Raw genomic sequence first — 27,101 nt, 5'->3', positions numbered from 1 at the left:
AGGGCTTATCTACAGCATTACAGAATGCTGCAGATAAGCCCCTGATGGCGGTGGCCTTATCTCATATACGATTTTTGGGGTGACAGATTCCCTATAACTGTTTTTGTAACTCTTAACCTGGTGGCTGGGACCTAAAAGCAGTTATTCCTTTCTCGGTCATGAAAGGCAGTGATAGTAATAACCCTTTAAGAAATGCACATTGGCCTTTAGAATGGACTTTTTGTAGAATAAGGACAGGACAGGTTCTCCACCTGTTCTCTACTCTTCCTAAGAGTTAAAGAAGACCTGTCACGCAAAACATAATAGTGGCTGCAGAATGAAATAAAACTTTTTAAATTTATTTTGCTTCTCCATTAAGCAATATTAGGAATGAAAGTATTTGACACCTAATGAGTTAACTTTTTTAAGTCCAAGTGGTTTTTATCAGATAGTTTTAATTGGAGGTGTGTTTTTATTCTCCCTGTATGATGCTGACCAATCATAAGCAGGCAGCACACCCCCACCATAGCTTAGTGCATGTTTCTCAGTGTGTGAGATGTAATAACATTTGTGTCTGTTGTGATCAAACAACATATAATTTCTCTGCAGAGAGACCAGGGTGTCATTAATGCTCACACTGGAGCAGTCTAGAACAAGCAATTTACTTATCTGTGAGACACAATGACACTCCCAGCAGAGTGATTACAAGCTGAGCACAATACACATAAGTGTGATACTGACACAATTCAGAGCAAGCAATGTGTGTGGGGGGATGGGGGACAATACAACAGAGGTGACCATGCTTTGAAAGGAGGAAAACTGATAGAAGGGTTTATAATGTGTCACAGCTAAACTCACTTGCGATGTGCTGACTCATTAGAGGGTTAATTCAGGAGATCAAAGATGTATCATCACATCTCACACACTCAAAAACCTGCTCTAAGCTATTGTTGGCCATGTTCTTCTTTCTCCTGTGTGTTGCTTTTTGCTTATGATTGGTCAGCAACATATAGAGGAAAGAAGTAAACACCCCCAGTGAAAACTCTCTGATAATATCCACTTGAATTCAATGAACATTAACTCATTAAGGGCCAAATACTTAGATAGCTAATATCTTCGCAACAGAGAGGCGAAATAAAAAACTAAATGTTTTATTCTGCTCTGCAGCCACTATTAATTTGTGTTCAGTCCAACATAAAACATTTGGTGAAAGGTCCTATATTAAGAACATAAGACCTCCATCTATTAACTCACAATTCCCTAACAAGGTATATACATATAAGTTCTCTAAAACAAACCTTAAAGCTATTTTTGTGTACTTGTGTTATTCCAGTTTAAAACCTGTATAAGGCTGGTTTCATATTTGCGTTTTTTGCCGCTGCGTTTTAGCGCAAAAAAACGCATGCGTTTTTTTTCCTATATTTAACAATAAAAACGCATGCGTTTTTTTGTATGCGTTTTGCCGTGTTTGACAACGCATGCGTCGTTTCTATGCTTGCGTTTGGTTGCAGAAATGCAACATGTAGTAATTTCTAGAGGCGTTTTTTTGCCGCAAAAAAACGCATTCGCTTTTTTGCGGCAAAAAAAGTATTGCTGTCTATGTAAAAGCATGCGTTTTTAAGCACATGCGTTTGGTTGCATTTTAAACGCATGCGTTTCAATAGAAAAAAACAAGAATACACACTGATAAGCCACCCCCCCACCATCAAGGTGATAAAGGGATCCAAACCCTAACCCTAACCCTACCCCTAACCCTAACCCTAACCCTAGGGATCCTAACCCTAACCCTAACCCTAACCCTAACCCCAACCCTAGCTATTTCTATTTATAGTGGGTTTTCTAGATGATTTTGATGATCAGCAGCTGTCACACACTTCTCAGCATGCGTTTCAAAAACGCAAACGCAGGAAAAAACGCATGTAAACGCGTCAAAACGTCGTGTTTTTTTACCGCATGAAAACGCATGCGTCTAAAAAACGCAGCATTTGCACGCGTTTACATGCGTTTTTTTCACCACCTGCGTTTGCGTTTTAAACGCTGCGTTTTTAAACGCAAATGTGAAACTAGCCTTAACCTGTTTTTTAGTCATAAATATATAATTGGAAGTATCAGTTTAGTGCAAATGAAAGAAATAGATTTGTTAAATATTTGTTGCGTAGTGAAATATATATCCAACCTATCGGTTACTTGATAGACACTCATGGATAATAATCATTTAGTATTTGCAGACAAGCTAATTATCAGTGCATAAGATCATTGTTTGAAATGCAGGTATAGTCATGAAATCCAGTGTTTTTTCTTGTATATCGTTTGGAACATAATGATGCACTAATAGGAGCATTTTAGCTCCTGTAAATACGGTAACTAAGATTTTGATGACCACCCTTACGCAAGCTTAGATGCTGTGAAAAGTTGTATATTGCTGTCTTATATTTCTCTAAAGATGTAATGTCCAACTGTCAAATACAGATGCATTGTATTACAGTCACATCAACACTAACAAAAATTTTAAGGGATTTTCTTATTTCTCCAGTATCATTATATGGACTCTAGTCTTATATCAATCCATTCCTGACCTGAACACTACTTTTTGTGCCATTCTACCAATCATATTTTAATGCTGCGTGTTTCTCCTATTACATATGAGCTATTTATACCCTCTGTGAAATCTATACTTCTACTTCTTTCATGACAAAAACTTTTCAACCACTTCAAAAAGGTCCGCAGTTGAAGACAATCCTTCAAAATCCAATAAACTTGTATCAATATTAAAGTTGAAGAAATCATCATCCAACTCTTTTACGTTTCCTCCATCAAGGTCTTTGTCAACCTCTTCCTGTCCTTCAGAGATGCTACTTTCTGAGGTCGGGATGATGACAATACGTGGAATTGTGGAATGAATGATCCAGTCTAGATTTCCAGTCACGTCACTGTCCTTCAATTTTGGATTACTTTTAATATTGTCTTTGATGATGGATTCTAAACCAATTGGATAGATAACTGTGTTGAGTGAGTTTGATAGAAGAATCTCTTTTGTGCTCCTTTTCTCTGTTCTCTTAATTGGATCTTGTACCGTCCGTGTGGTTGACATAATCTAAACGGCAGAAATGTAAGAACAATTATTTTTGCAACAGGTACATCAGCATTTTCTTTAATTAATGATACGTACTACGATGGATTGACATCACATGTACAGTAATTAAATATGTTGCATATAATACTGTCAGAAAAAACAGTCAAAAACAGTCTTAAAATGTAAATTTAGTCCTCCCTGTTATGACCCCAATGGCGAGGGTCTCAGAGGAACGTGGAAGTCTGCAGAATACAAAAATCCAGCTCATAGGGCAGTGGTAACTGGGTTGACCATATATCTACTCCTAACGCCAACACTAGAAGTAGCCGGGGATCATTCCTACGTTGATTCTAGATGACACGCGCCAGCCGGAGAATCTAGCTACCCCTAGTAGAGGAAAACAAAGACCTTTCTTGCCTCCAGAGAAGGGGACCCCAAAGCTGGATAGAAGCCCCCCACAAATAATGACGGTGAGGTAAGAGGAAATGACAAACACAGAAATGAACCAGGTTTAGCACAGAGAGGCCCGCTAACTAATAGCAGAATAAAGAAAGGTAACTTATATGGTCAACAAAAACCCTATCAAAATCCACACTGGAAATTCAAGAACCCCCGAACCGTCTAACGGTCCGGGGGGAGAACACCAGCCCCCTAGAGCTTCCAGCAAAGGTCAGGATATAGATTAGCAACAAGCTGGACAAAAATACAAAACCAAAACAAATAGCAAAAAGCAAAAGGCAGACTTAGCTGATATAACTGGAACCAGGATCAGTAGACAAGAGCACAGCAGACTAGCTCTGATAACTACGTTGCCAGGCATAGAACTGAAGGTCCAGGGAGCTTAAATAGCAACACCCCTAACTAACGACCCAGGTGCGGATAAAAGGAATGACAGAAAAACCAGAGTCAAAAAAACTAGTAACCACTAGAGGGAGCAAAAAGCAAATTCACAACAGTACCCCCCCCTTAGTGAGGGGTCACCGAACCCTCACCACGACCACCAGGGCGATCAGGATGAGCGGCATGAAAGGCACGAACTAAATCGGCCGCATGAACATCCGAGGCGACCACCCAGGAATTATCCTCCTGACCATAGCCCTTCCACTTGACCAGGTACTGAAGCCTCCGCCTGGAGAGGCGAGAATCCAAGATCTTCTCCACCACGTACTCCAACTCGCCCTCAACCAACACCGGAGCAGGAGGCTCAGCAGAAGGAACTACAGGCACAATGTACCGCCGCAACAAGGACCTATGAAATACATTGTGAATAGCAAACGACACAGGAAGATCCAGACGAAAAGATACAGGATTAAGGATTTCCAATATCTTGTAAGGCCCAATAAAACGAGGTTTAAATTTGGGAGAGGAGACCTTCATAGGAACAAAGCGGGAAGAAAGCCACACCAAATCCCCAACGCGTAGTCGGGGACCCACACCGCGGCGGCGGTTGGCAAAGCGCTGAGCCTTCTCCTGTGACAACTTCAAGTTGTCCACCACATGATTCCAGATCTGCTGCAACCTATCCACCACAGAATCCACCCCAGGACAGTCAGAAGGCTCCACATGACCCGAAGAAAAGCGAGGATGGAAACCAGAGTTGCAGAAAAAAGGCGAAACCAAGGTGGCGGAACTAGCCCGATTATTAAGGGCAAACTCAGCCAACGGCAAGAATGTCACCCAATCGTCCTGATCAGCAGAGACAAAACACCTCAAATAAGCCTCCAAAGTCTGATTGGTTCGCTCCGTCTGTCCATTAGTCTGAGGATGGAAAGCAGACGAAAACGACAAATCAATGCCCATCCTACTACAAAAGGATCGCCAGAACCTGGAAACGAACTGGGATCCTCTGTCTGACACAATATTCTCAGGGATGCCGTGCAAACGAACCACGTTCTGGAAAAACACAGGAACCAGATCGGAAGAGGAAGGCAGCTTAGGCAAAGGAACCAAATGGACCATCTTGGAGAAGCGATCACATATCACCCAGATAACGGACATGCTCTGAGATAGCGGAAGATCAGAAATGAAATCCATGGAGATATGTGTCCAAGGTCTCTTCGGGACAGGCAAGGGCAAGAGCAAACCGCTGGCACGAGAACAGCAAGGCTTAGCTCGAGCACAAGTCCCACAGGACTGCACAAATGACCGCACATCCCTTGACAAGGAAGGCCACCAAAAGGACCTGGCCACCAGATCTCTGGTGCCAAAAATTCCCGGGTGACCTGCCAACACCGAGGAATGAACCTCGGAAATGACTCTGCTGGTCCACTTATCCGGGACAAACAGTCTGTCAGGTGGACAAGACTCAGGCCTATCAGCCTGAAATCTCTGCAACACACGTCGCAGATCCGGAGAATAGGCTGACAAGATAACTCCATCTTTAAGAATACCAACAGGATCAGCGACTCCAGGAGCATCAGGCACAAAGCTCCTAGAAAGAGCATCGGCCTTCACATTCTTTGAACCTGGTAAATACGAGACAACAAAATCAAAGCGGGAGAAAAACAATGACCAGCGGGCCTGTCTTGGATTAAGGCGTTTAGCAGACTCGAGATACATCAGATTTTTGTGATCAGTCAAGACCACCACACGATGCTTAGCACCCTCGAGCCAATGACGCCACTCCTCAAATGCCCATTTCATGGCCAACAACTCCCGATTGCCCACATCATAATTTCGCTCGGCAGGCGAAAATTTCCTAGAGAAAAAGGCACAAGGTTTCATAACAGAGCAACCAGGGCCTCTCTGCGACAAAACGGCCCCTGCCCCAATTTCCGAAGCATCCACCTCAACCTGAAAGGGAAGTGAGACGTCAGGCTGGCACAAAACAGGCGCCGAAGTAAACCGGCGTTTCAACTCCTGGAAAGCCTCCACGGCAGCAGGAGCCCAGTTAGCTACATCGGAGCCCTTCTTGGTCATATCCGTCAAAGGTTTCACAATGCTAGAAAAATTAGCGATAAAACAACGGTAGAAGTTAGCGAAGCCCAAGAACTTCTGAAGACTCTTAACTGACAAGGGCTGAGTCCAATCAAGAATAGCTCGGACCTTGACTGGGTCCATCTCCACAGCAGAAGGGGAAAAAATGAACCCCAAAAAGGGAACCTTCTGTACACCAAAGAGACACTTAGAGCCCTTGACAAACAAAGAATTTTCACGCAAAATTTTAAAGACCAACCTGACCTGCTCCACATGCGAATCCCAATTATCAGAAAAAACCAAAATATCATCCAGATAAACAATCAAAAATTTATCCAGATACTTCCGGAAAATGTCATGCATAAAGGACTGAAAAACTGAAGGCGCATTGGAGAGCCCAAAAGGCATCACCAAGTACTCAAAATGACCTTCGGGCGTATTGAATGCGGTTTTCCATTCATCACCTTGCTTAATGCGCACAAGGTTGTACGCACCACGAAGGTCTATCTTGGTGAACCACTTGGCACCCTTAATCCGGGCAAACAAGTCAGACAACAGCGGTAAAGGATACTGAAATTTGACAGTGATCTTATTTAAAAGCCGATAATCAATACAAGGTCTCAAAGATCCGTCCTTTTTTGCCACAAAAAAGAATCCCGCACCAAGAGGGGAAGAAGACGGACGAATATGTCCTTTTTCCAGAGACTCCTTGATATATGAACGCATAGCGGTATGTTCAGGTACCGACAGATTAAACAGTCTTCCCTTAGGAAATTTACTGCCTGGGATCAAATCTATAGCACAGTCACAGTCCCTATGAGGAGGCAGTGCACTGGACTCAGACTCACTGAAGACATCCTGATAATCAGACAAATACTCCGGAACTTCCGAAGGCGTAGAAGAAGCAATAGACACAGGCAGGGAATCCTCATGAATACCACGACAGCCCCAACTTGAGACTGACATAGCCTTCCAGTCCAGGACTGGATTATGGGTCTGTAACCATGGCAGCCCTAAAACGACCAAATCATGCATTTTATGTAAAACCAGGAAACGTATCACCTCGCGGTGTTCAGGAGTCATGCACATGGTAACCTGAGTCCAATACTGCGGTTTATTTGCTGCCAATGGTGTAGCATCAATACCCCTAAGAGGAATAGGATTTTCTAATGGTTCAAGAGTAAAACCACAGTGCTTAGCAAATGACAGATCCATAAGACTCAGGGCAGCACCTGAATCTACAAACGCCATGACAGGATAAGATGACAGTGAGCAAATCAAAGTTACAGACAGAATAAATTTAGGTTGCAAATTACCAACGGTGACAGGACTAACAACCTTAGCTATACGTTTAGAGCATGCTGAGATAACATGTGTAGAATCACCACAGTAGTAGCACAAGCCATTCCGGCGTCTATGAATTTTCCGCTCATTTCTAGTCAGGATTCTATCACATTGCATTAAATCAGGTGTCTGTTCAGACAACACCATGAGGGAATTTGCGGTTTTTCTATCACATTGCACCGAATTAGGTGTCTGTTCAGACAACACCATGAGGGAATTTGCGGTTTTGCGCTCCCGCAACCGCCGGTCAATTTGAATAGCCAGTGCCATAGTATCATTCAGACCTGTGGGAATGGGAAAACCCACCATAACATTCTTAATGGCTTCAGAAAGGCCATTTCTAAAATTAGCGGCCAGTGCACACTCGTTCCAATGTGTCAGCACGGACCATTTCCGAAATTTTTGGCAATACACTTCAGCCTCGTCCTGCCCCTGAGACATAGACAGCAAGGCCTTTTCTGCCTGAATCTCAAGATTGGGTTCCTCATAAAGTAAACCGAGCGCCAGAAAAAACGCATCAAGATCAGCCAATGCCGGATCTCCTGGCGCCAGCGAAAAAGCCCAATCCTGAGGGTCGCCCCGTAAGAACGAAATAACAATTTTTACTTGCTGAGCAGAATCTCCTGATGAACAGGGTCTCAGGGACAAAAACAATTTACAATTATTCACGAAATTCCTAAACTTAAACCTGTCTCCGGAAAACAGTTCAGGAATCGGTATTTTAGGTTCTGACCTAGGATTTCTGATAACATAGTCTTGTATGCCCTGCACACGAGTAGCCAGCTGGTCCACACTTGTAATCAAGGTCTGGACATTCATGTCTGCAGCAAGCATAGCCACTCTGAGGTAAAGGGGAAGAAGAAAGAAAAAAAAAAAAAAAAAAACTCAGAATCTTCTTTCTTATAATCCCTCTTCTGCAATGCATTAAACATTTAATACTGGCCTGGCAAACTGTTATGACCCCAATGGCGAGGGTCTCAGAGGTACGTGGAAGTCTGCAGAATACAAAAATCCAGCTCATAGGGCAGTGGTAACTGGGTTGACCATATATCTACTCCTAACGCCAACACTAGAAGTAGCCGGGGATCATTCCTACGTTGATTCTAGATGACACGCGCCAGCCGGAGAATCTAGCTACCCCTAGTAGAGGAAAACAAAGACCTTTCTTGCCTCCAGAGAAGGGGACCCCAAAGCTGGATAGAAGCCCCCCACAAATAATGACGGTGAGGTAAGAGGAAATGACAAACACAGAAATGAACCAGGTTTAGCACAGAGAGGCCCGCTAACTAATAGCAGAATAAAGAAAGGTAACTTATATGGTCAACAAAAACCCTATCAAAATCCACACTGGAAATTCAAGAACCCCCGAACCGTCTAACGGTCCGGGGGGAGAACACCAGCCCCCTAGAGCTTCCAGCAAAGGTCAGGATATAGATTAGCAACAAGCTGGACAAAAATACAAAACCAAAACAAATAGCAAAAAGCAAAAGGCAGACTTAGCTGATATAACTGGAACCAGGATCAGTAGACAAGAGCACAGCAGACTAGCTCTGATAACTACGTTGCCAGGCATAGAACTGAAGGTCCAGGGAGCTTAAATAGCAACACCCCTAACTAACGACCCAGGTGCGGATAAAAGGAATGACAGAAAAACCAGAGTCAAAAAAACTAGTAACCACTAGAGGGAGCAAAAAGCAAATTCACAACACCTCCCTTCATCTTATCCTCTATATCGAGCGCTAAATGGTTCTGATAAGATGGTCACAGCACGTGTCATGACCTTATGCAGGTTTGCGGAGGAAAGTTCCCGGCGAGTCAGTGCTTGGCGACTGTGATAAGAACAAGAGCCAATGACTAATTTGGTCAGAGTGAGGAGCAGAGAGGCTGGAGAGATGAGCATTCAAGGTGTTGTCCACTACTAGGACAACCCCTTTATGATATAAATGTTTGGCGCCAATAAAATAAAAAGCTTATACCCACCTCCCGCGAAGGCGCCATTTTAGCTGTGTCACGGTCCCGTGGCTCTCGTGCAGTTGTATGACAGGCGGTGCCTGGCACCCAATCAGCACTGGCGTCACTGGGCAAGGGTCTTCTAGAGATAGATCTGTTTTAAAGGGAATCTATCACCAGATTATAATATGTATTTTTTGAGAGAAGCATAATGTAGAGGTTGATACCCTGATTCCAGTGATGTATCACTTGCTGGTCTGCATACTGTCATTTAGATACAATGACTGTTTTCATTGCTGCAGATCTAGCAGCAGTGAGAAGGATCCATGTATAACCTTATCCACACCACTAACTGGCAGCTTTCTGTGTATACTGTACAATAGCAGAAAGGTGCTAGTCAGTGGTGGCGGTGTGGTATACAGAGCAGTTAACTGGGAGGCAGGAAGCACCTAGTCCTGTAGTGATAATCTCCTGCTGATAAAACAATGATTTTATTAAAACAACACACAGCCCAGTAAGTGACACATCACTGGAATCAGACTCTCAGACTGTACATTATGCAGCTCTCATATTGAATAGCAAATCTCTGCTGACATATTCCCTCTAAGGTAGAGTCAATAGAAAAAGTTTATTAAATAGATAGCTATAGAGTGTATGTAAAGGTCTGTAATTATTTTCTGCAATATATTCTCTGCAAAACACAAAATAGTATAAATGCTCAGACAGATTCAATAACGTTTGGCCAAAAGAAACTGCTGGTCTTCCTGACTTCTTCATATACATCAATGTTTGATAGCAGCAGCTTATCCCCATGTGAACAAAATATCACACTGATGCCGAAATCCAACATTTGATAACCAGCAATCTTCACTGAAATGTAATTTGGCTGTCTTCCTCAAATGTGCATGGGCAACTTAAAGTTAGTCAGATCCATCAGATTGTATTTGGCAGATCAATGCTAATAGAACCATAATCTGCTGACAATCGAAAAAAATCCTTATACATTATGTATTTATTTAATTTCAAATTAAAACAGCTGTACAAGGACAACTTATTCATTATTCAGTGTTAGAAGGGAAGAGGCCATCTGTGTTTCATGTCTCCATATTGCATTTGTAGAACACCTGAGGTATTAGTACAGAGGAAACGCCGCAGAAGTGTTCCCATTTTGCAAACTGTACTCATTAAGGTATTTATCTTCAATAATTTTATGTGCAACAGATGGCAAGTAAAGATGAGCGAACCTTTTAAGGTTTGGTTTTGCTCGGATTGGAGGACTTCCCGATGTTTGACGAACATAACCAAACCCCATTGAATTCAAAGGGAGGTAAAACCAAACGCATAGTCAACACTAGGGTTGAGCGAAACAGATCGGCCAATTTCAAAAGTCGCCGACTTTTGGGAAAGTCGGGTTTCGTGAAACCCGACCCGATCTCACTGTGGGATTGGGTCGGCCGTCGGCGATCTTCGCTCCAAAGTCGGGTTTTGTTTTATATATATATATATATATATATATATATATATATATATATATATATATATATATATATATATATATATATATGTCATTGAGACACATATATATATATATTTACAGTATATTTATATTTACTTCAGCGCGATATTTGTGAAAAGCCGGTAATTCAATTGCCGGTTTTTCATTTCTCCTGCCTAAACCCGACATGATATGAGACATGGTTTACATACAGTAAACCATGTCATATCCCCCTTTTTTTTGCATATTCCACACTACTAATGTTAGTAGTGTGTATGTGCAAAATTTCGGCGCTGTAGCTATTAAATTTAAGGAAATGTAGGTCAATGACCTATAGTTACCTTCAGTCGCGGTGATGCGCCCTCTGCTGGATGTCCTCATGAACTGCAGCCTGGGAACTTTTTCCCACGCTCGACGTCATATGAGGACATCCAGCAGAGGGCGCATCACCGCGACTGAAGGTAACTATAGGTCATTGACTTACATTTCCTTCATTCCCCGGGGTTTACAGGCACGAGCACAGCTGCATTAGCAGAGCTCCTGCCTGTAAAATATTTTAACCCTTTCAGATGGATTTACATTGTGGGACGTTACAGATCTACAGATGGTATGTATATTGTTGGTTTATTATGTTTCCTTTGTTACAGAGCGAGGGTCTTCAGGTGGATTGAGAGAACAATAAAATATTACAACAACCTGTGTGTTTATTTCATTAAAATACTTTGCAATATTGTGTGTGTTTTTTTTAACCATTTCATACAATTGGATTAATAATGGATAGGTGTCATAATTGACGCCTCTCCATTATTAATCTGGCTTAATGTCACCTTACAATAGCAAGGTGGCATTAACCCTTCATTACCCCATATCTCACCGCTACACGGGAGTGGGAAGAGAGTGGCCAAGTGCCAGAATAGGCGCATCTTCCAGATGTGCCTTTTCTGGGGTGGCTGGGGGCAGATATTTGTAGCCAGGGGGGAAGGGCAATAACCATGGACCCTCTCTAGGCTATTAATATGTGCCCTCAGTCACCGGCTTTACCACTCTGGCGGAGAAAATTGCGCGGGAGCCCACGCCAATTTTTTCCGCGATTTAACCCTTAAATTTAATAGCTACTAACATTAGTAGTGTGGAATATGCAAAAAAAAGGGGGATATGACATGGTTTACTGTATGTAAACCATGTCTCATATCATGTCGGGTTTAGGCAGGAGAAATGAAAAGCCGGCAATTGAATTACCGGCTTTTCACATATATCGCGCTGAAGAAAATATAAAAATATATAGATTTTCCATAACCTTGCATTGGGTTTCGTGTTTTGGCCTATCCCCGACCCCGACTTTTCAAGAAGATCGGCCGATTTCACTCAACTCGACTTTTGAGAAAGTCGGGTTTCGTGAAACCCGACTCAACCTCAAAAAAGGAAAAGTCGCTCAACCCTAGTCAACACCTTTAGAAGGGTCCAAAAGCTGCCAAAACAGCTCAAATTAGGTACATACATGAGTAAATGTGGCATCAATTGACCCACAGTAGAAATGTTATAATGGAGCAGCAGTCAGGCATGGGCCATGCATGAGACAGAGTCTGGGCTGGCATTTACAGCTTTGAAATTAAGTTAAAATTATGAGGTGATTAAGGAACCGATGTAGGCCTGCTGTGCTGTAAGCCTTAATACCTCAGGCAACAGCTGAAACTGCTATTCTGCTCAGCCACACTCAGGTGGCACAAATATCAGCTTCGTAGACTGCTATTGTTAGAAACATTTAGGGATAGTAACACAGGTAGTTGACTGAAAGTAAGTGCGGGTCTGCTGGTCTGGAAACTCTACTGCCACAGGCAATACACATGAAGGAGACCCAACTTGGAGTCCAAACATTTCCAAAAATTAGGGAAATACATCAGGAAAAGTGGCGTCAATTGACCCACAATAGAAATTTGGTGCAGCAGTCAGGCATGGGCCATGAATGAGACAGGGTCTGGACCAGCATTTACAGCTATGAAATTAAGTTGAAATTAGGAGGTGGGTGAGTGACCGATGTAGGCCTGCTGTGCCAGGAGCCCTTCCAAATACAGCCACACACATGAAAGAGAACCAACTTGGAGTCAAAACATTTCCAAAAATTAGGGTCAGACATCAAGAAAGGTGGCATCAACTGACCCACAGTAGAAATTTTATAATGGCGCAGCATGGATGGATAGGAAAGGGCCTGGCCCAACATTTGTAGCTTAGATGAGTGACAGGCCTGAAACCCCATCCACTACAGGCAACCTACCAGATGGAGACCCAACTTGGAGTCTACACATTTAAAAAAAATTATTGTCACACCACTAAAGTGGCATCAATTTCCCCAGAGTAGAAATAGTATAATGGGGCTCTGAGACACCTTCCACTACAGACAACTACAGGCAACCCACCAGATGGAGACCCAACTTGGAGTCTCCACATTTTCAAAAAATTATCTACAAGGAGTACTGCTGTGTGGCTGTCAAAGAAAGGGGGTTAATTAACCCACCAGTTACAGGAATTGCAGGGAAAAAAAACACGATTGTTAACATACATGTGATATGTGATGCTATAACATCAACTTGGATGAAAGCTCTAATAAACTTTTTAGTGAGTTCTTGCCACAAAAATTTCATTTTATACCTTTTCTTCAGGCAAGGCATTGCAGCTCCACGCCTTCGAAATAATTTCTCCCTTTTGTTCTTGTTTTTGACTTGATGAAAATGAACTGCTTCTCTGAAAGCACATATTCTTGTGTACAGCTTCGTGCTCCACATCACTTAACACCTAAATGTAAAATAACAATTGTGAAATAGCATGGATTTTTTTCTCCTCTTTCCCATTAATGAAACAAGCTAGTTGAAATTTAAGCTAAGGATTACACGTTCTACCTATTACAATCGTGGTCAAAATTGTTGGCACCCTTGAAATTGTCCCAGAAAATGAAGTATTTCTCCCAGAAAAGTATCGCAATTACATATGTTTTGCTATACACATGTTTACTTGATTTGTGTGTATTGGAACCACAAAACAAAAATAGGAAAAAAGGCAGACTGATGTCACGCACAGTACAGGACTGACTAAGTGCAACGCAAAGGAATAAGGGGAAGGGGGGACCCAACACTAGGGAAGCGAGGAGTGGAGACCCCTAGACAGATCTAACTTCACCCTGTCTGTCCTATCGTCCCTATATAGATTCCGCACCTATCGCAAACAGGATGCCTAATCCCTGCCTGACTCTGGTGATAAGCCCTGCGTCGGGAATGACAAGATGAGCGCTAGTCAATCCTCACTACTACTAAAGACAACTAGGATACACAAACGAAATAAGTGAACACTTAGCTTGAGAAGGCTCAGTGAGAAACATGGACATCCTCCAAAACATCAGAAAGGACACTAGCAGACTGCTACAGCTCCAAGCCTCCATCGGTGAAGTGCAAATAAAAAATAATCACCCACGCCTGCAAGCAGCAAGCAGGACGTAGATCAACACTTAAGTCCTGGTGTGGCCATTAGCACCAGGGGAGGTGGCCAGTTGTCTGCAAAGCAAACTACTGAGACCTTCTGTAGACAGATACAGTGCAATGGTCTGCAGCCTCTGACATATACGTGACAATTGGACATAATTTTCACACAAAACAACAAAATGGGCCTGACAAAATTGTTGCCACCTTTCCAAAATTGTAGGTAAACAACTTTTTTTCAAGCATAGGATACTCGTTCAAATGCACAATAGTGTGACTGATCACAAAAGAATAAGAGGGATAATTTTTGGCCAACTTTTTAATATTAACCATTATACGACATTTGACGTAAGTTTACATCATGGTCGAGAAGGGGTCCCTGCATAATGACGTGAATTTACACCATGGCAATCATACTGCGCGTGCGCAAGGCAAGATTGCTTTGCGCACGCATTAACTAGGGAGGAAAGCAAATCAACGGCAAGTCAATTTCGCGACCAGCGTGCGGTCAGCAGGAAAAAAGGGGGTTAATAAAAGACCCGAAAACACCGCCCATATGACCCAAAAAAGGACCCGCCAAATTCAGGTGACAGGTTCCCTTTAAATGCCAGAGCAATTGTTGAGTTTTTCCAGGTGAAGCAGCTGGAGGAAAATACTTTTTCCTGAAGCGTTTTTACCTGTGGTATTGCATGAGTGTATTAAGTTAAACATGTATATATATATTTTTTTTTCTTTTTTTGTTAAAACTTTTATAACACTAATTTTACTTTTTAGTGAAAAAGTCTGTAAAAAAAGTAGAACATTAAGGCTGTGTGCCCACGTTGCGTTTTTTATGCGTTTCTGCCGTGTTTTTTGCGGAAACGCTTAAAAAAACTCATAAAAACGTATTCCCATGCAATCCTATGGGATTCCGCAGTTGCTGTGCCCATGCTGTGCTGTGGATTTTCCTGCTGCGAAATCGCATAGCAGTAAAATCTGCAGCATGTTCATTATTTATGCGGAATCGAGGTGATTCCGCTGTCATAGGATTGCAATGAAACGCTCACTTTACGCATGTGGCTATGTCCACCATGCGTAAAGTGAGTGCTTCATGTGCGGAATGTACCCAGTGTTTGAAGGAGAGGAGACTCTCCATCAGGCCCTGAGTACAATATTCCTGTAAAAAAAAATAATTAAAATAAAAAATAGGGATACACTTACCTTCTGATGGCACCCGGAGTCCTCCCGCCTCTCAGCGGTGCACGCGGCGGCTTCCGTTCCCAGGGATGCATTGCATGAATCACCTGAGAGGAAGTCGCGGTCACACAACCGTGACGTCACAAAGGTCCTTTGCACAAAGCATCCCTGGGAACGGAACGCACCAGGAGTGCCGCTGAGGAGATCAGGGGCCGTCGGAAGGTGAGAATAACCATAATTTTAATTTTTTTTAATTATTTTTAACATTCTGTCTTTTACTATTGATGCTGCATAGGCAGCATCAATAGTAAAAAGTTGGTCACACTTGTCAAGCACTATGCTTGTAAAGTGCAAGCATTCTGAAAGCTAAAAACGCTAGCAAAACGCTTGTGTTTTGCGGTAAAACGCATGGGAATTCAGCATGCATTTTACATGCGGCAGGGAGTTGCAGAAATGCTGCGGACATTTCAGCAGCATTTCTGCAACGTGGGCACATAGCCTAATAGTAAACATCCAAAAAGCGGCAACAGTCTACAGCATTGTTGTGGAGTTGAATGGTTGTCAAACTGGACTGATAAAACTTGTTTGCAGAAAAGTAAATATGAATTTTACATTACATAACTACGTATCCCAAAAGCCAGCACCTGCAACAGAACACTCTATTGATGTGGTGTGTATGGGTGTGAAATTGGAAAACAAGGTAGACCGTTGCATTTAAATTTTTGGAATTCTGTGACTTTTAGTTAGTAATTAACACCTTTCATAAAAACGAATGCACAAGAAATGCAAAAAATAATTACTGTTCACATGCCAGTAAGCATTCTAAGGCTAAGTGCGCACGTTGCGGATTTGCTTTTGTAAAATTCTGTGCGGATTCTGCCTCTTGGCAGAAAACGCAGTTGAAATTCTGCGCGGTTTTTATGCATTTTTGATGTGGTTTTGATGCTGTTTTTTCATGTGGATTTGTATGCGTTTTTGTAAGCTAAATAAAGATATATTATTTAAAATAGAAAAAAAGAATTATGATGTCATTTCCTTGTCCAACCTCTTCTTTGTCATTCTCTAATGAAGACCATAATATCATTACACACCATGTTCAAATATAAAATTTACACACACAAAACAAATATAAGGTAACGTTCAAATTTGCGTTGTTGGGCGCAGCGTTGTCGACGGATACCGACGCATGCGTCATGCGCCCCTATCTTTAACATGGGGGGGCGCATGGACATGCGCCGGTATGCGTTGTCAAGCGTTTTGTGACGCATGCATCATTTGGGCGCAACAGTCAGGGCGCAGCCGACGCTACATGATGCAGTTTTTTCTGTGCAAATTTCATGTTAACGTCGGACGCATGCGTCACAAAACACTGCGTTGTGCATGCGTTTTGCGTTGCGTCGCCGACGCTGCACCCAACAATGCAAATGTGAATGTAGCCTTAGTGATTGCAATATATACACACATATATATATATATATATATATATATATATATATATATATATATATATATAATTGTCTAAGGGGTACTTCCGTCTATCTGTCTGCAACTTCCGTAATGGAAATCCCGCGTCGCTGATTGGTCTCGCCAGCTGCCTGTCATGGCTGCCGCGACCAATCAGCAGCGGGCACAGTCTGATTAGTCCCTCCCTACTCCCCTGCAGTCAGTGCCTGGCGCCCGCTCCATACTCCCCTCCAGGCTCACACACACAGCCAGCGGTAACGGACAGCGTTTTACTGCGGGTAACGCATTCCGTTAACGCTGCTATTAACCCTGTGTGTCCCCAACTTTTTACTATTGATGCTGCCTATGCAGCATCAATAGTAAAAAGATGTAATGTTAAAAATAATAAAAAAACAAAAAACCTGCTACTCTCACCTTCCGTAGTCCGACGATGCGCTCGCGCCTGCCGCCAGCTTCCGTTCCCAGAGATGCATTGTGAAATTACCCAGAAGACTTAGCGGTCTCGTGACACCGCTAAGTCATCTGGGTAATTTCGCAATGCATCCTTGGAATGGAAGATGGCGGCAGCCGCTTGTGCATCGCCAGAGCTTCGCTGGATCCCGGCAGGTGAGTATATAACTATTTTTTATTTTAATTATTTTTTTTAACAGGGATATGTGCCCACACTGCTATATACTATGTGGCCAGTGTTAGATACTATGTGGGCTGTGCTATATACTGCGTGGGCTGTGCTATATATTACGTGGCCAGTGTTATATACTGCATGGCCTGTGTAATATACTGCGCGGCTGCTATATACTGCGTGGGCTGTGTTATATACTGTTTGGGCTGTGTTATATACTGCGTGGCCACTGTTATATATTGCGCGGCCTGTATTAGTGCATCGAGTAATCTACAATATGTATGTATGTATATAGCAGCCATATAGTATATAGCACAGGCCACGTAGTATTGAATACCCGATGATTTAGAATCGGGCCACCATCTTGTGTATATATATATATATATATATATATATACACTCACCGGCCACTTTATTAGGTACACCATGCTAGTAACGGGTTGGACCCCCTTTTGCCTTCAGAACTGCCTCAATTCTTCGTGGCATAGATTCAACAAGGTGCTGGAAGCATTCCTCAGAGATTTTGGTCCATATTGACATGATGGCATCACACAGTTGCCGCAGATTTGTCGGCTGCACATCCCAAAGATGCTCCATACAAGGCAGGATGGATCCATGCTTTCATGTTGTTTACGCCAAATTCTGACCCTACCATCCGAATGTCGCAGCAGAAATCGAGACTCATCAGACCAAGCAACATTTTTCCAATCTTCTACTGTCCAATTTCGATGAGCTTGTACAAATTGTAGCCTCAGTTTCCTGTTCTTAGCTTAAAGGAGTGGTACCCGGTGTGGTCTTCTGCTGCTGTAGCCCATCTGCCTCAAAGTTCGACGCACTGTGCGTTCAGAGATGCTCTTAGGCCTACCTTGGTTGTAACGGGTGGCGATTTGAGTCACTGTTGCCTTTCTATCAGCTCGAACCAGTCTGCCCATTCTCCTCTGACCTCTGGCATCAACAAGGCATTTCCGCCCACAGAACTGCCGCTCACTGGATTTTTTTTCTTTTTCGGACCATTCTCTGTAAACCCTAGAGATGGTTGTGCGTGAAAATCCCAGTAGATCAGCAGTTTCTGAAATACTCAGACCAGCCCTTCTGGCACCAACAACCATGCCACGTTCAAAGGCACTCAAATCACCTTTCTTCCCCATACTGATGCTCGGTTTGAACTGCAGGAGATTGTCTTGACCATGTCTACATGCCTAAATGCACTGAGTTGCCGCCATGTGATTGGCTGATTAGAAATTAAGTGTTAACAAGAAGTTGGACAGGTGTACCTAATAAAGTGGCCAGTGAGTGTATATATATATATATATATATATATATATATATTGTAGCATAGCGCCTACTACGTGTCTTGGGGAACACTCGCTTGGCAGCAGAATCAAAACACTCGGGCACGGTTTTCTATCAAAAACAGTCTTTTCGGTTTATTTCACATAATGTAAACCACATCCACAGGAACTTGGTAACAGTTTGAACACAGTCTGCATATATTCATCTTTACCACAGTTCGTCTCTTACCCCGGTCAGCAATATACACGGTTTTCAGACCGTTACCCGTTGGCAACCGTTACGGGTTCCTGGACACCCCTTGGCCTCCGAGGTGCCCATACACAATGTCTCTCACTCTGACCCCGGTCAGTCACACGGTTCCTTCCCGTTACCTGTTGGTGCCGCACAGGTTTCCCGGATCCCTCTTCTCCACAGAGGTATCCATCAGACGTTTCTCACTCACACTGACTTCAGGTCAGTCCCAGGTCCTCAACACAGACCTCCCAGGTCTACGGTCTCCAGGTGCTTCTAGGACGACTCCACTTGCAGGAGCCTCCAACACCAACCGTCCGTGCTATGTCCAGCACGCAGGCTCTCGAGCCTGGAATGGTCACTGTGTGCTTCTAGGACGTCTGTCCCCACCTGGGACCGTCCAGCACACAGGCCACTTTGCAGTGTCCTGCCAGGACACACAGAAGTGTGTCCACCCTGACGGACACTTACCCACTAACACTCACATTCCACCATGTGCTCCACACACCTCCTTTACATAGGTGTAACCACACCCAGGTACCTGTCACATAGCTAGTCAGGTGAGCGTGATATCACCACAGGTCTTTGCACACCATATATATGCCTCAATGCATATCTCAAGGAGCACACACAGTGCCCCCTATCTGCCACAGGGGTCGCTATACCACAATATATACATATATATATATGGGTGTAATTCCAAGCCCGAGGTTTAGTAATGAACAGGTGTCAGCCAGATACCCCCATTAACAAAATGGTACATAAATATCTGTTTAGTTCTCAAAAAAATAAAAAATAAAAATTGTGTGGGCTCTTGCATAATTTTCTTAACTAGCAGAGGTAAAGCCGACGGCTGAGGGCTGATGTTAATATTCTGGGAAGGAGCCAATAGCCATAAAGGATACCGGGCTACTAATATCAGTTCACAGATAGTGTTGAGCATTCCGATACGGCAAGTATCGGGTATCGGCCGATATTTGATGCATCGGAATTCCGATACCGAGTTCCGATATTTTTGCGATATCAGAAATCGGAATCGGAAGTGTGCGGTGCATATGGTTCCCAGGGTCTGGAGGAGAGGAGACTCTCCTTCAGGCCCTGGGATCCATATTCATGTAAAAAATAAATAATAAAAATAAAAAATATTGATATACTCACCCCTCCGGCGGACCCTGGACCTTAGCGATGTAACCGGCAGCCTCCGTTCCTAAGAATGAGTGAGTGTAGGGCCTGCGATGATGTCGCGGCTTGTGATTGGTCGCGTGAGCGGTCACATGAGCGGTCACGCGACCAATCACAAGCCGCGACGTCATCGAAGGTCCTTCACTCTGCATTCTTAAGGAACGGAGGCAGACGCTTGGACCGGTGAGAGCCGGGGCCGTCAGAGGGGTGAGTATATCAATATTTTTTATTTTTATTCTTTATTTTATACATGAATATGGATCCCAGGGCCTGAAGGAGAGTTTCCTCTCCTTCAGACCCTGGGAACCATTCCGATATTTTGTGTCCCATTGATATGCATTGGTATCGGGTATCGGTATCGGCGATATCCGATACTTTTTGGGTATCGGCCGATCCAATCTGATACCGATACCTTTGCATATCAGAAGGTATCGCTCAACACTACTCACAGATGTTTGCTCAGCTTTTACTGGCTAGTTTACATGGGAACCCCAGAAAAAAATTGACATGGGGTCACCCTAAAAAATAGAACCAGCAAAGGTTAGCCAGACAGCTGCGGGCTGATATTAATAGCCTTGGAATGGGCCATGGATATTGGCACCCCCAGGCTAAAAACATCAGCTCTCAGCCACCACAGAAATGGTGCATCTTATAGATGTATCAGCTCTGGCACTTAGTCTCGCTCTTCTCACTTGCCCTGTAGCGGTGGCAAGTGGGGTTCATATTTGTGGGGTTGATGTCACCTTTGTATTTTTCGGTGACATCAAGCCCATGGCTCAGTAATGGAGAGGCGTCTATAATACACTTATCCATTACTAATCCTATAGTTATATGGTAAATAAAGACACAGTCAGAATAAAGTCCTTTAATTGAAATAATCACACAGACTCCTTTATTGAATCTTAATTTACCATACTTACTACATCACCTAATCCCTGACTCCCTTGATCTCCTGCAACAACAATAAAATAATAAACCAACATAAATACTCCCTGTCCGATGTAGTCCATTTATCAAGTGTCCCACGACGATCTCATGTGTAGAACAGTCACATCGGGAGATGTGACTGCTCTACCTGGCCTCCGGTGGTGCACTGACAGGAGGTATTCGCTCTCACTTATGGCACCGCTGTGTGAGAATTTTCACATGCAGCGGTGCCGCAAGTGGGAACCGGAGCTGATCATCTGATGTACTCCAGTGAAATCTCACAGCAGCGCAGTGATACACTACGGGAGGGATCACCTCCCATCAGTGTATCACCGGAGGCTGGGTAGAGCAGTCACATCTCCTGATTCTACATGTGGGCAATCTGGATTACCTGGACTATGGCGGATAGGGAGTATATGGTGGTTTACTATTTTATTTTTGTTACAGGAGAGGTGGGCGTGGGGGATTAGGTGTTTGGTGAGTTTGAATGTATTTTTTGCTTTACAATCAAACACAGTGGCCAGATGATGGGACTACTGTCCCATCATTGGCTCATGCTGTCACTGTTATATGTGACAGCAGACATAGCCGGATGGGAGTAGTAGTCCCATCAGATGACGCCTGGCTACAGAAACAGACACCCGCAGACAGACACCCGCAGACAGACACTTGGGAACAGATAGACATGCACATATTCTCTGCTCACACACATTCTCCACGTACACACATATTCTCCGCCCACACACTCTTCCTCCTTCCTTTCTGCAGCGTTTTTGGCACGCAATCTGCAAACCTTTTTACACCTGTGGTTTGGTTGCGGATTTGACTGACTTAATGTAAGTCAATGGGTGCAGAATCGCTGCAGATCCGCAAAAAGAATTGACATGCTGCGGAAAATGAAACGATGAGAATCAGGACAGAATTTTCCACAGCATGTGCACACTAATACTGGATTCCCATTGATTAACATTACTTGAGCAGATTTCGTGCAATTCTGCACAGAAAAAATGCTGCCGATCCGCAACAAATCCGCAACGTGTGCACATAGCCTTATTCAGGTTGACTTCATTTTTTTTTCTTCAGAAAAAGAAAAAATATGTCTGAGAGCCTTGGCCTTCAATACTGGCTTGAAATACTTGAAGAATAAAAAAAAGTCTAATCAACTCACACAGGTCTGCACATCCTGGAATCTCTCTCCTCATATCAGTTGAATCTATTTGGGCTATTAAAATTAGGGCTCATGCAAGAGAATCAGGTCGATTATGCAAATGACACTCTAATCAAACTCTGATCAGAATTTTATCAGAGTGTGTCATCCGAATGCAGTTCGATGGTCAAGAGCGATCTGAATAACGAATTTAATTCAGGCATGCAGCGATTTTGCTTTCTCAGAAAGACTATTCGAGATAAAAAAAGGACTTGTACCTGGCTCCACAGACTAACATTAGACCGAGTGCAATCTGATGTTATGTCAGATGGCAAATAAGCTCATCTGCACCTACCTAATTCACAGACTATTGCTCCCAGTTTCTGCCCTCAGTGCTATAATTTTGCATCATGCTCTGTCTGCAGCAGTTGTCATTTTTTGGCAATTCACATAAATCATGTTGTTTCAGATTGCTAGGCCATGAACATTTTCTGAAATTCAATTCAAAGTCAATTTGATCATCTATAATATTATCTCTAAAATGCAAAAAGCTACCAATGAAAATGTCAACTCATGCAAGCCCTTATACAACTCAAGGTACAGAAAACAAAGAATAAACTATGATGCTAGATAAACAATAATAAAAAAATGAAAAGAAATCTTGGTTTCCTAAATCTTCAAAATAGCTGCATCCCGAAGGGGTTAAGAAGCGTAATTAGCTCCAATAAGTAATGATGTTTCAACAAAATAGCCTACAATTTTAATTTTATCTGACTTTGTCTTTTCACATAAATTTAAAAATATCCGCACTTTCTGTGTAAACTGGAACATTTCTAATTTTTAACACATCCACACTTGCATGTTAGAGTATATGAACTGTTTTTCGCTAGGAGCTAGTAACTGTTGTTCATCCCTGAGGAAAGAACTCGATTCCAAAACGCGTGTCGGGGTGCACGTTATTAAGACTCAGCGGCTCTTAAAGGTATATCCCCTATTTCCTCTGTTGGCACTTTCAAACACAATGCACTTGGCACTTTGAGATCTAGTTCATATAGCACCTTGCTGATCTCCACACTTGTGCACTTTAGTTTTTGAACTTTTAAAATATTATTTTTTGGTCTTTATTTTATTCTTGAGTATTGTATATATTACCTTGGTCACTGACATATACAGTATATATACATATTATTTTGTATTTGTGCACTCCTTATTTTAAATTTTTATTTTTTATTATTCTTGGAGCCCATGGGTGAGACCCACATGTGAGGCCCTTATTTTCCTTTGGTGTATTTATACTAATATATATTTTTATTTATATATATATATATGTATATATATACACTCACCGGCCACTTTATTAGGTACACCTGTCCAACTTCTTGTTAACACTTAATTTCTAATCAGCCAATCACATGGCGGCAACTCAGTGCATTTAGGCATGTAGACATGGTCAAGACAATCTCCTGCAGTTCAAACCGAGCATCAGTATGGGGAAGAAAGGTGATTTGAGTGCCTTTGAACGTGGCATGGTTGTTGGTGCCAGAAGGGCTGGTCTGAGTATTTCAGAAACTGCTGATCTACTGGGATTTTCACGCACAACCATCTCTAGGGTTTACAGAGAATGGTCCGAAAAAGAAAAAAAATCCAGTGAGCGGCAGTTCTGTGGGCGGAAATGCCTTGTTGATGCCAGAGGTCAGAGGAGAATGGGCAGATTGGTTCGAGCTGATAGAAAGGCAACAGTGACTCAAATCGCCACCCGTTACAACCAAGGTAGGCCTAAGAGCATCTCTGAACGCACAGTGCGTCGAACTTTGAGGCAGATGGGCTACAGCAGCAGAAGACCACACCGGGTACCACTCCTTTCAGCTAAGAACAGGAAACGGAGGCTACAATTTGTACAAGCTCATCGAAATTGGACAGTAGAAGATTGGAAAAACGTTGCTTGGTCTGATGAGTCTCGATTTCTGCTGCGACATTCGGATGGTAGGGTCAGAATTTGGCGTAAACAACATGAAAACATGGATCCATCCTGCCTTGTATGGAGCATCTTTGGGATGTGCAGCCGACAAATCTGCGGCAACTGTGTGATGCCATCATGTCAATATGGACCAAAATCTCTGAGGAATGCTTCCAGCACCTTGTTGAATCTATGCCACGAAGAATTGAGGCAGTTCTGAAGGCAAAAGGGGGTCCAACCCGTTACTAGCATGGTGTACCTAATAAAGTGGCCGGTGAGTGTATATATATATATATATATATATATACACACATTTTTTCTTGGTGCCTATCTGAAGGTTATATATACACCTATGTGGGTAATACCTTTTTATAATTATTTTTGTTCCTTATACCTTTAACCGCTATATGTAAAATTGGTCTTTTTATGAAAAAATTTTTTTCTCTACAATATTATTCATATGTTTTAATATATATCTTGATACGTGCACATCCACATTGTTCCTTTCTATTATTGATTTTTTAATATTCTTATTTGAATAAATATATATATTTTTATTATATATCCTCTGTTTTGGTTTCACCATGTTTAGATTTTAAGTAAGTTTCCTCTTTCAAGTGGTTCCCACTTATTTTCTGCACATCATGGTGATTCCATGATATTTAATTATATATATAGATATTAAGTAAATATAAATATATAAAAATATATAAAATCATAGGGTGTTACTGTGCATATCTACTAGCTGTTGATTAATTGTAGTGGACAGGATAATCTTGAAGAAATTGCCTCCAAACATTAAGCTACATGCAATGTAGTCTCTGCTTGATACTTGATCCATTAGGTATCTGTAAATCATTGCAATTAGATAATATGGGTTTAGCTGAATAGGAGCTACAATTCGATATACAGGTGCTTGTCACAAAATTAGAATATCAAAATGTTAATTTATTTCAGTTGTTCAATACAAAATGTGAAGCTCATATATTATATAGAGTCATTACACACAGAGGGATTTTTTTCAAGTGTTTATTTCTGTTAATGTTGATAATTATGGCTTACAGCCAATGAAAACCCAAAAGTCATTATCTCAGTAAATTAGAATACATATGAAGAGAAAAAAGGTGGGCCTAACAGAAACGGGAGTCACCACCATATAAATATCATAGTAACAGCTTTATTCCACAAATATGCAAAAGACTTTGTGACTCCCGTTTCTGTTAGGCCCACCTTTTTTCTCTTCATATGTCTCACAGTGGTCTTTGGGCCTAGGTTTGAGTCCCACCGACCGTGGTGCCCCCATTTGCTTTTTTGGTCCACAGTAAATTAGAATACTTTATAACACCAGCTTGAAAAATGATTTTAAAATCTGAAATGTTGGCCTTCTGAAATGTATGTTCAGTAAATGCACTCAATACTTGGTTGGGGTTCCTTTTGCATCAATTACTGCATTAATATGGCTTGGCATGGAGGCGATCAGCCTGTGGCACTGCTGAGGTGTCATGGAAACCCAGGTTGCTTTGATAGAAGTCTTCAGCTTGTCTGCATTGTTGGGTCTGGTGTCTCTCTTCTTCCTCTTGGTTAAGGTCAGGCAAGTTTGCTGGCCAATCAAGCATAGTGATACTGTTTGTTTTAAACCAGATATTTGCACTTTTGGCAGTGTGGACAGGTGCCAAGTTCTGCTGGAGAATGAAATTTCCATCTCCAAAAAGTTTGTCGGCGGAAGGAAGCATGAAGTACTCTAAAATTTCCTGGTAGACGGCTGCGCCGACTTTGGTCTTGATAAAATAAAGTGGACCTACACCAGCAGATGACATGGCTCCCCAAACTATCTCTGATTGTGGAAACTTCACACTAGACCTCAAGCAGCTTGGATTGTGTGCCTGTCCACTCTTTCTCCAGACTCTGGGACCTTGATTTCCAAATAAAAGCAAAATTTACTTTCATCTGGAAACAATACCTTGGACCAGTGAGCAACAGTCCATTTGTTTTTCTCCTTGGCCCAGGTAAGACGCTTCTGGCGTTGTCTATTGGTCATGTGTGGCTTGACACAAGGAATGCGACACTTGTAGCCCATGTCCTGGATACGTCTGTGTTTGGTGGCTCTTGAAGCATTTATTCCAGCAACAGTCGACTCCTTGTGAATCTCGCCTAAATTTTTTAATAGCCTTTTCTTAACAATCCTTTCAAGGCTGCGGTTATCTCTGTTGCTTGTGCACCTTTTTCTACCACACTTTTTCCTTCTACTTCACTTTCCATTAATATGCTTGAATGCAGCACTCTGTGAACAGCCAGCTTCTTTAGCAATGACCTTTTGTGGCTTACCCTCCTTGTGTAGAGTGTTAATGACTGCCTTCTGGACATCTGTCAAGTCAGCAGTCTTCACTATGATTGTGGAGTCTACTGAAACAGTCTAACGGACCATTTTAAATACTTAGGAAGCTTTTGCAGGTTTTTTTATTTTTCTAATTTACTGAGATAATGACTTTTGGGTTTTCATTGGCTGTAAGCCAAAATCATCACCATTAACAGAAATAAACACTTGAAATAGATCACTCTGTATGTAATGACTCTATATAATATATGGGATTCACTTTTTGTATTAAAGAACTGAAAATTACTTTTTGATGATATTCTAATGTTATGAGAAGCATATGTATATGTACAATTACAATGTGGCATGAGGTAGATCTGCTTACTCAGATGTACACCGAGGTAAACACAAGAACACAGTTTCTTTAAGATCTTCACTGGTTTATTTTATAAGCAGCATAAACCATGGCAAAGTAATAATAACCCCTTCATGACCCAGCCTATTTTGACCTTAATGACCTGGCCATATTTTGCAATTCTGACCAGTGTCCTTTTATGAGATAAT

At 42.3% G+C, this 27,101-nt stretch overlaps 1 protein-coding gene across 1 annotated transcript in view; it reads right to left on the bottom strand.

Annotated features, from left to right (window-relative positions):
* Positions 1-2,086: 2,086 nt before the first annotated feature.
* LOC143788008 (melanopsin-B-like) overlaps positions 2,087-27,101 on the bottom strand; it is a 441,953-nt gene continuing 416,938 nt past the window's right edge. The window contains exons 7-8 of the mRNA XM_077277326.1: positions 13,404-13,547; positions 2,087-3,073 (exon numbers count right to left, since the gene is read on the bottom strand). Of these exons, the coding sequence (XP_077133441.1) occupies positions 2,666-3,073; positions 13,404-13,547 (552 nt within the window). The 3' untranslated portion in view covers positions 2,087-2,665. The remainder of the gene's footprint in view (positions 3,074-13,403; positions 13,548-27,101) is intronic.

Source organism: Ranitomeya variabilis, chromosome 1 (assembly GCF_051348905.1).
Source record: "Ranitomeya variabilis isolate aRanVar5 chromosome 1, aRanVar5.hap1, whole genome shotgun sequence".
Classification (NCBI taxonomy): domain Eukaryota; kingdom Metazoa; phylum Chordata; class Amphibia; order Anura; family Dendrobatidae; genus Ranitomeya; species Ranitomeya variabilis.
This window is presented reverse-complemented; position numbering and strand designations above follow the sequence as displayed.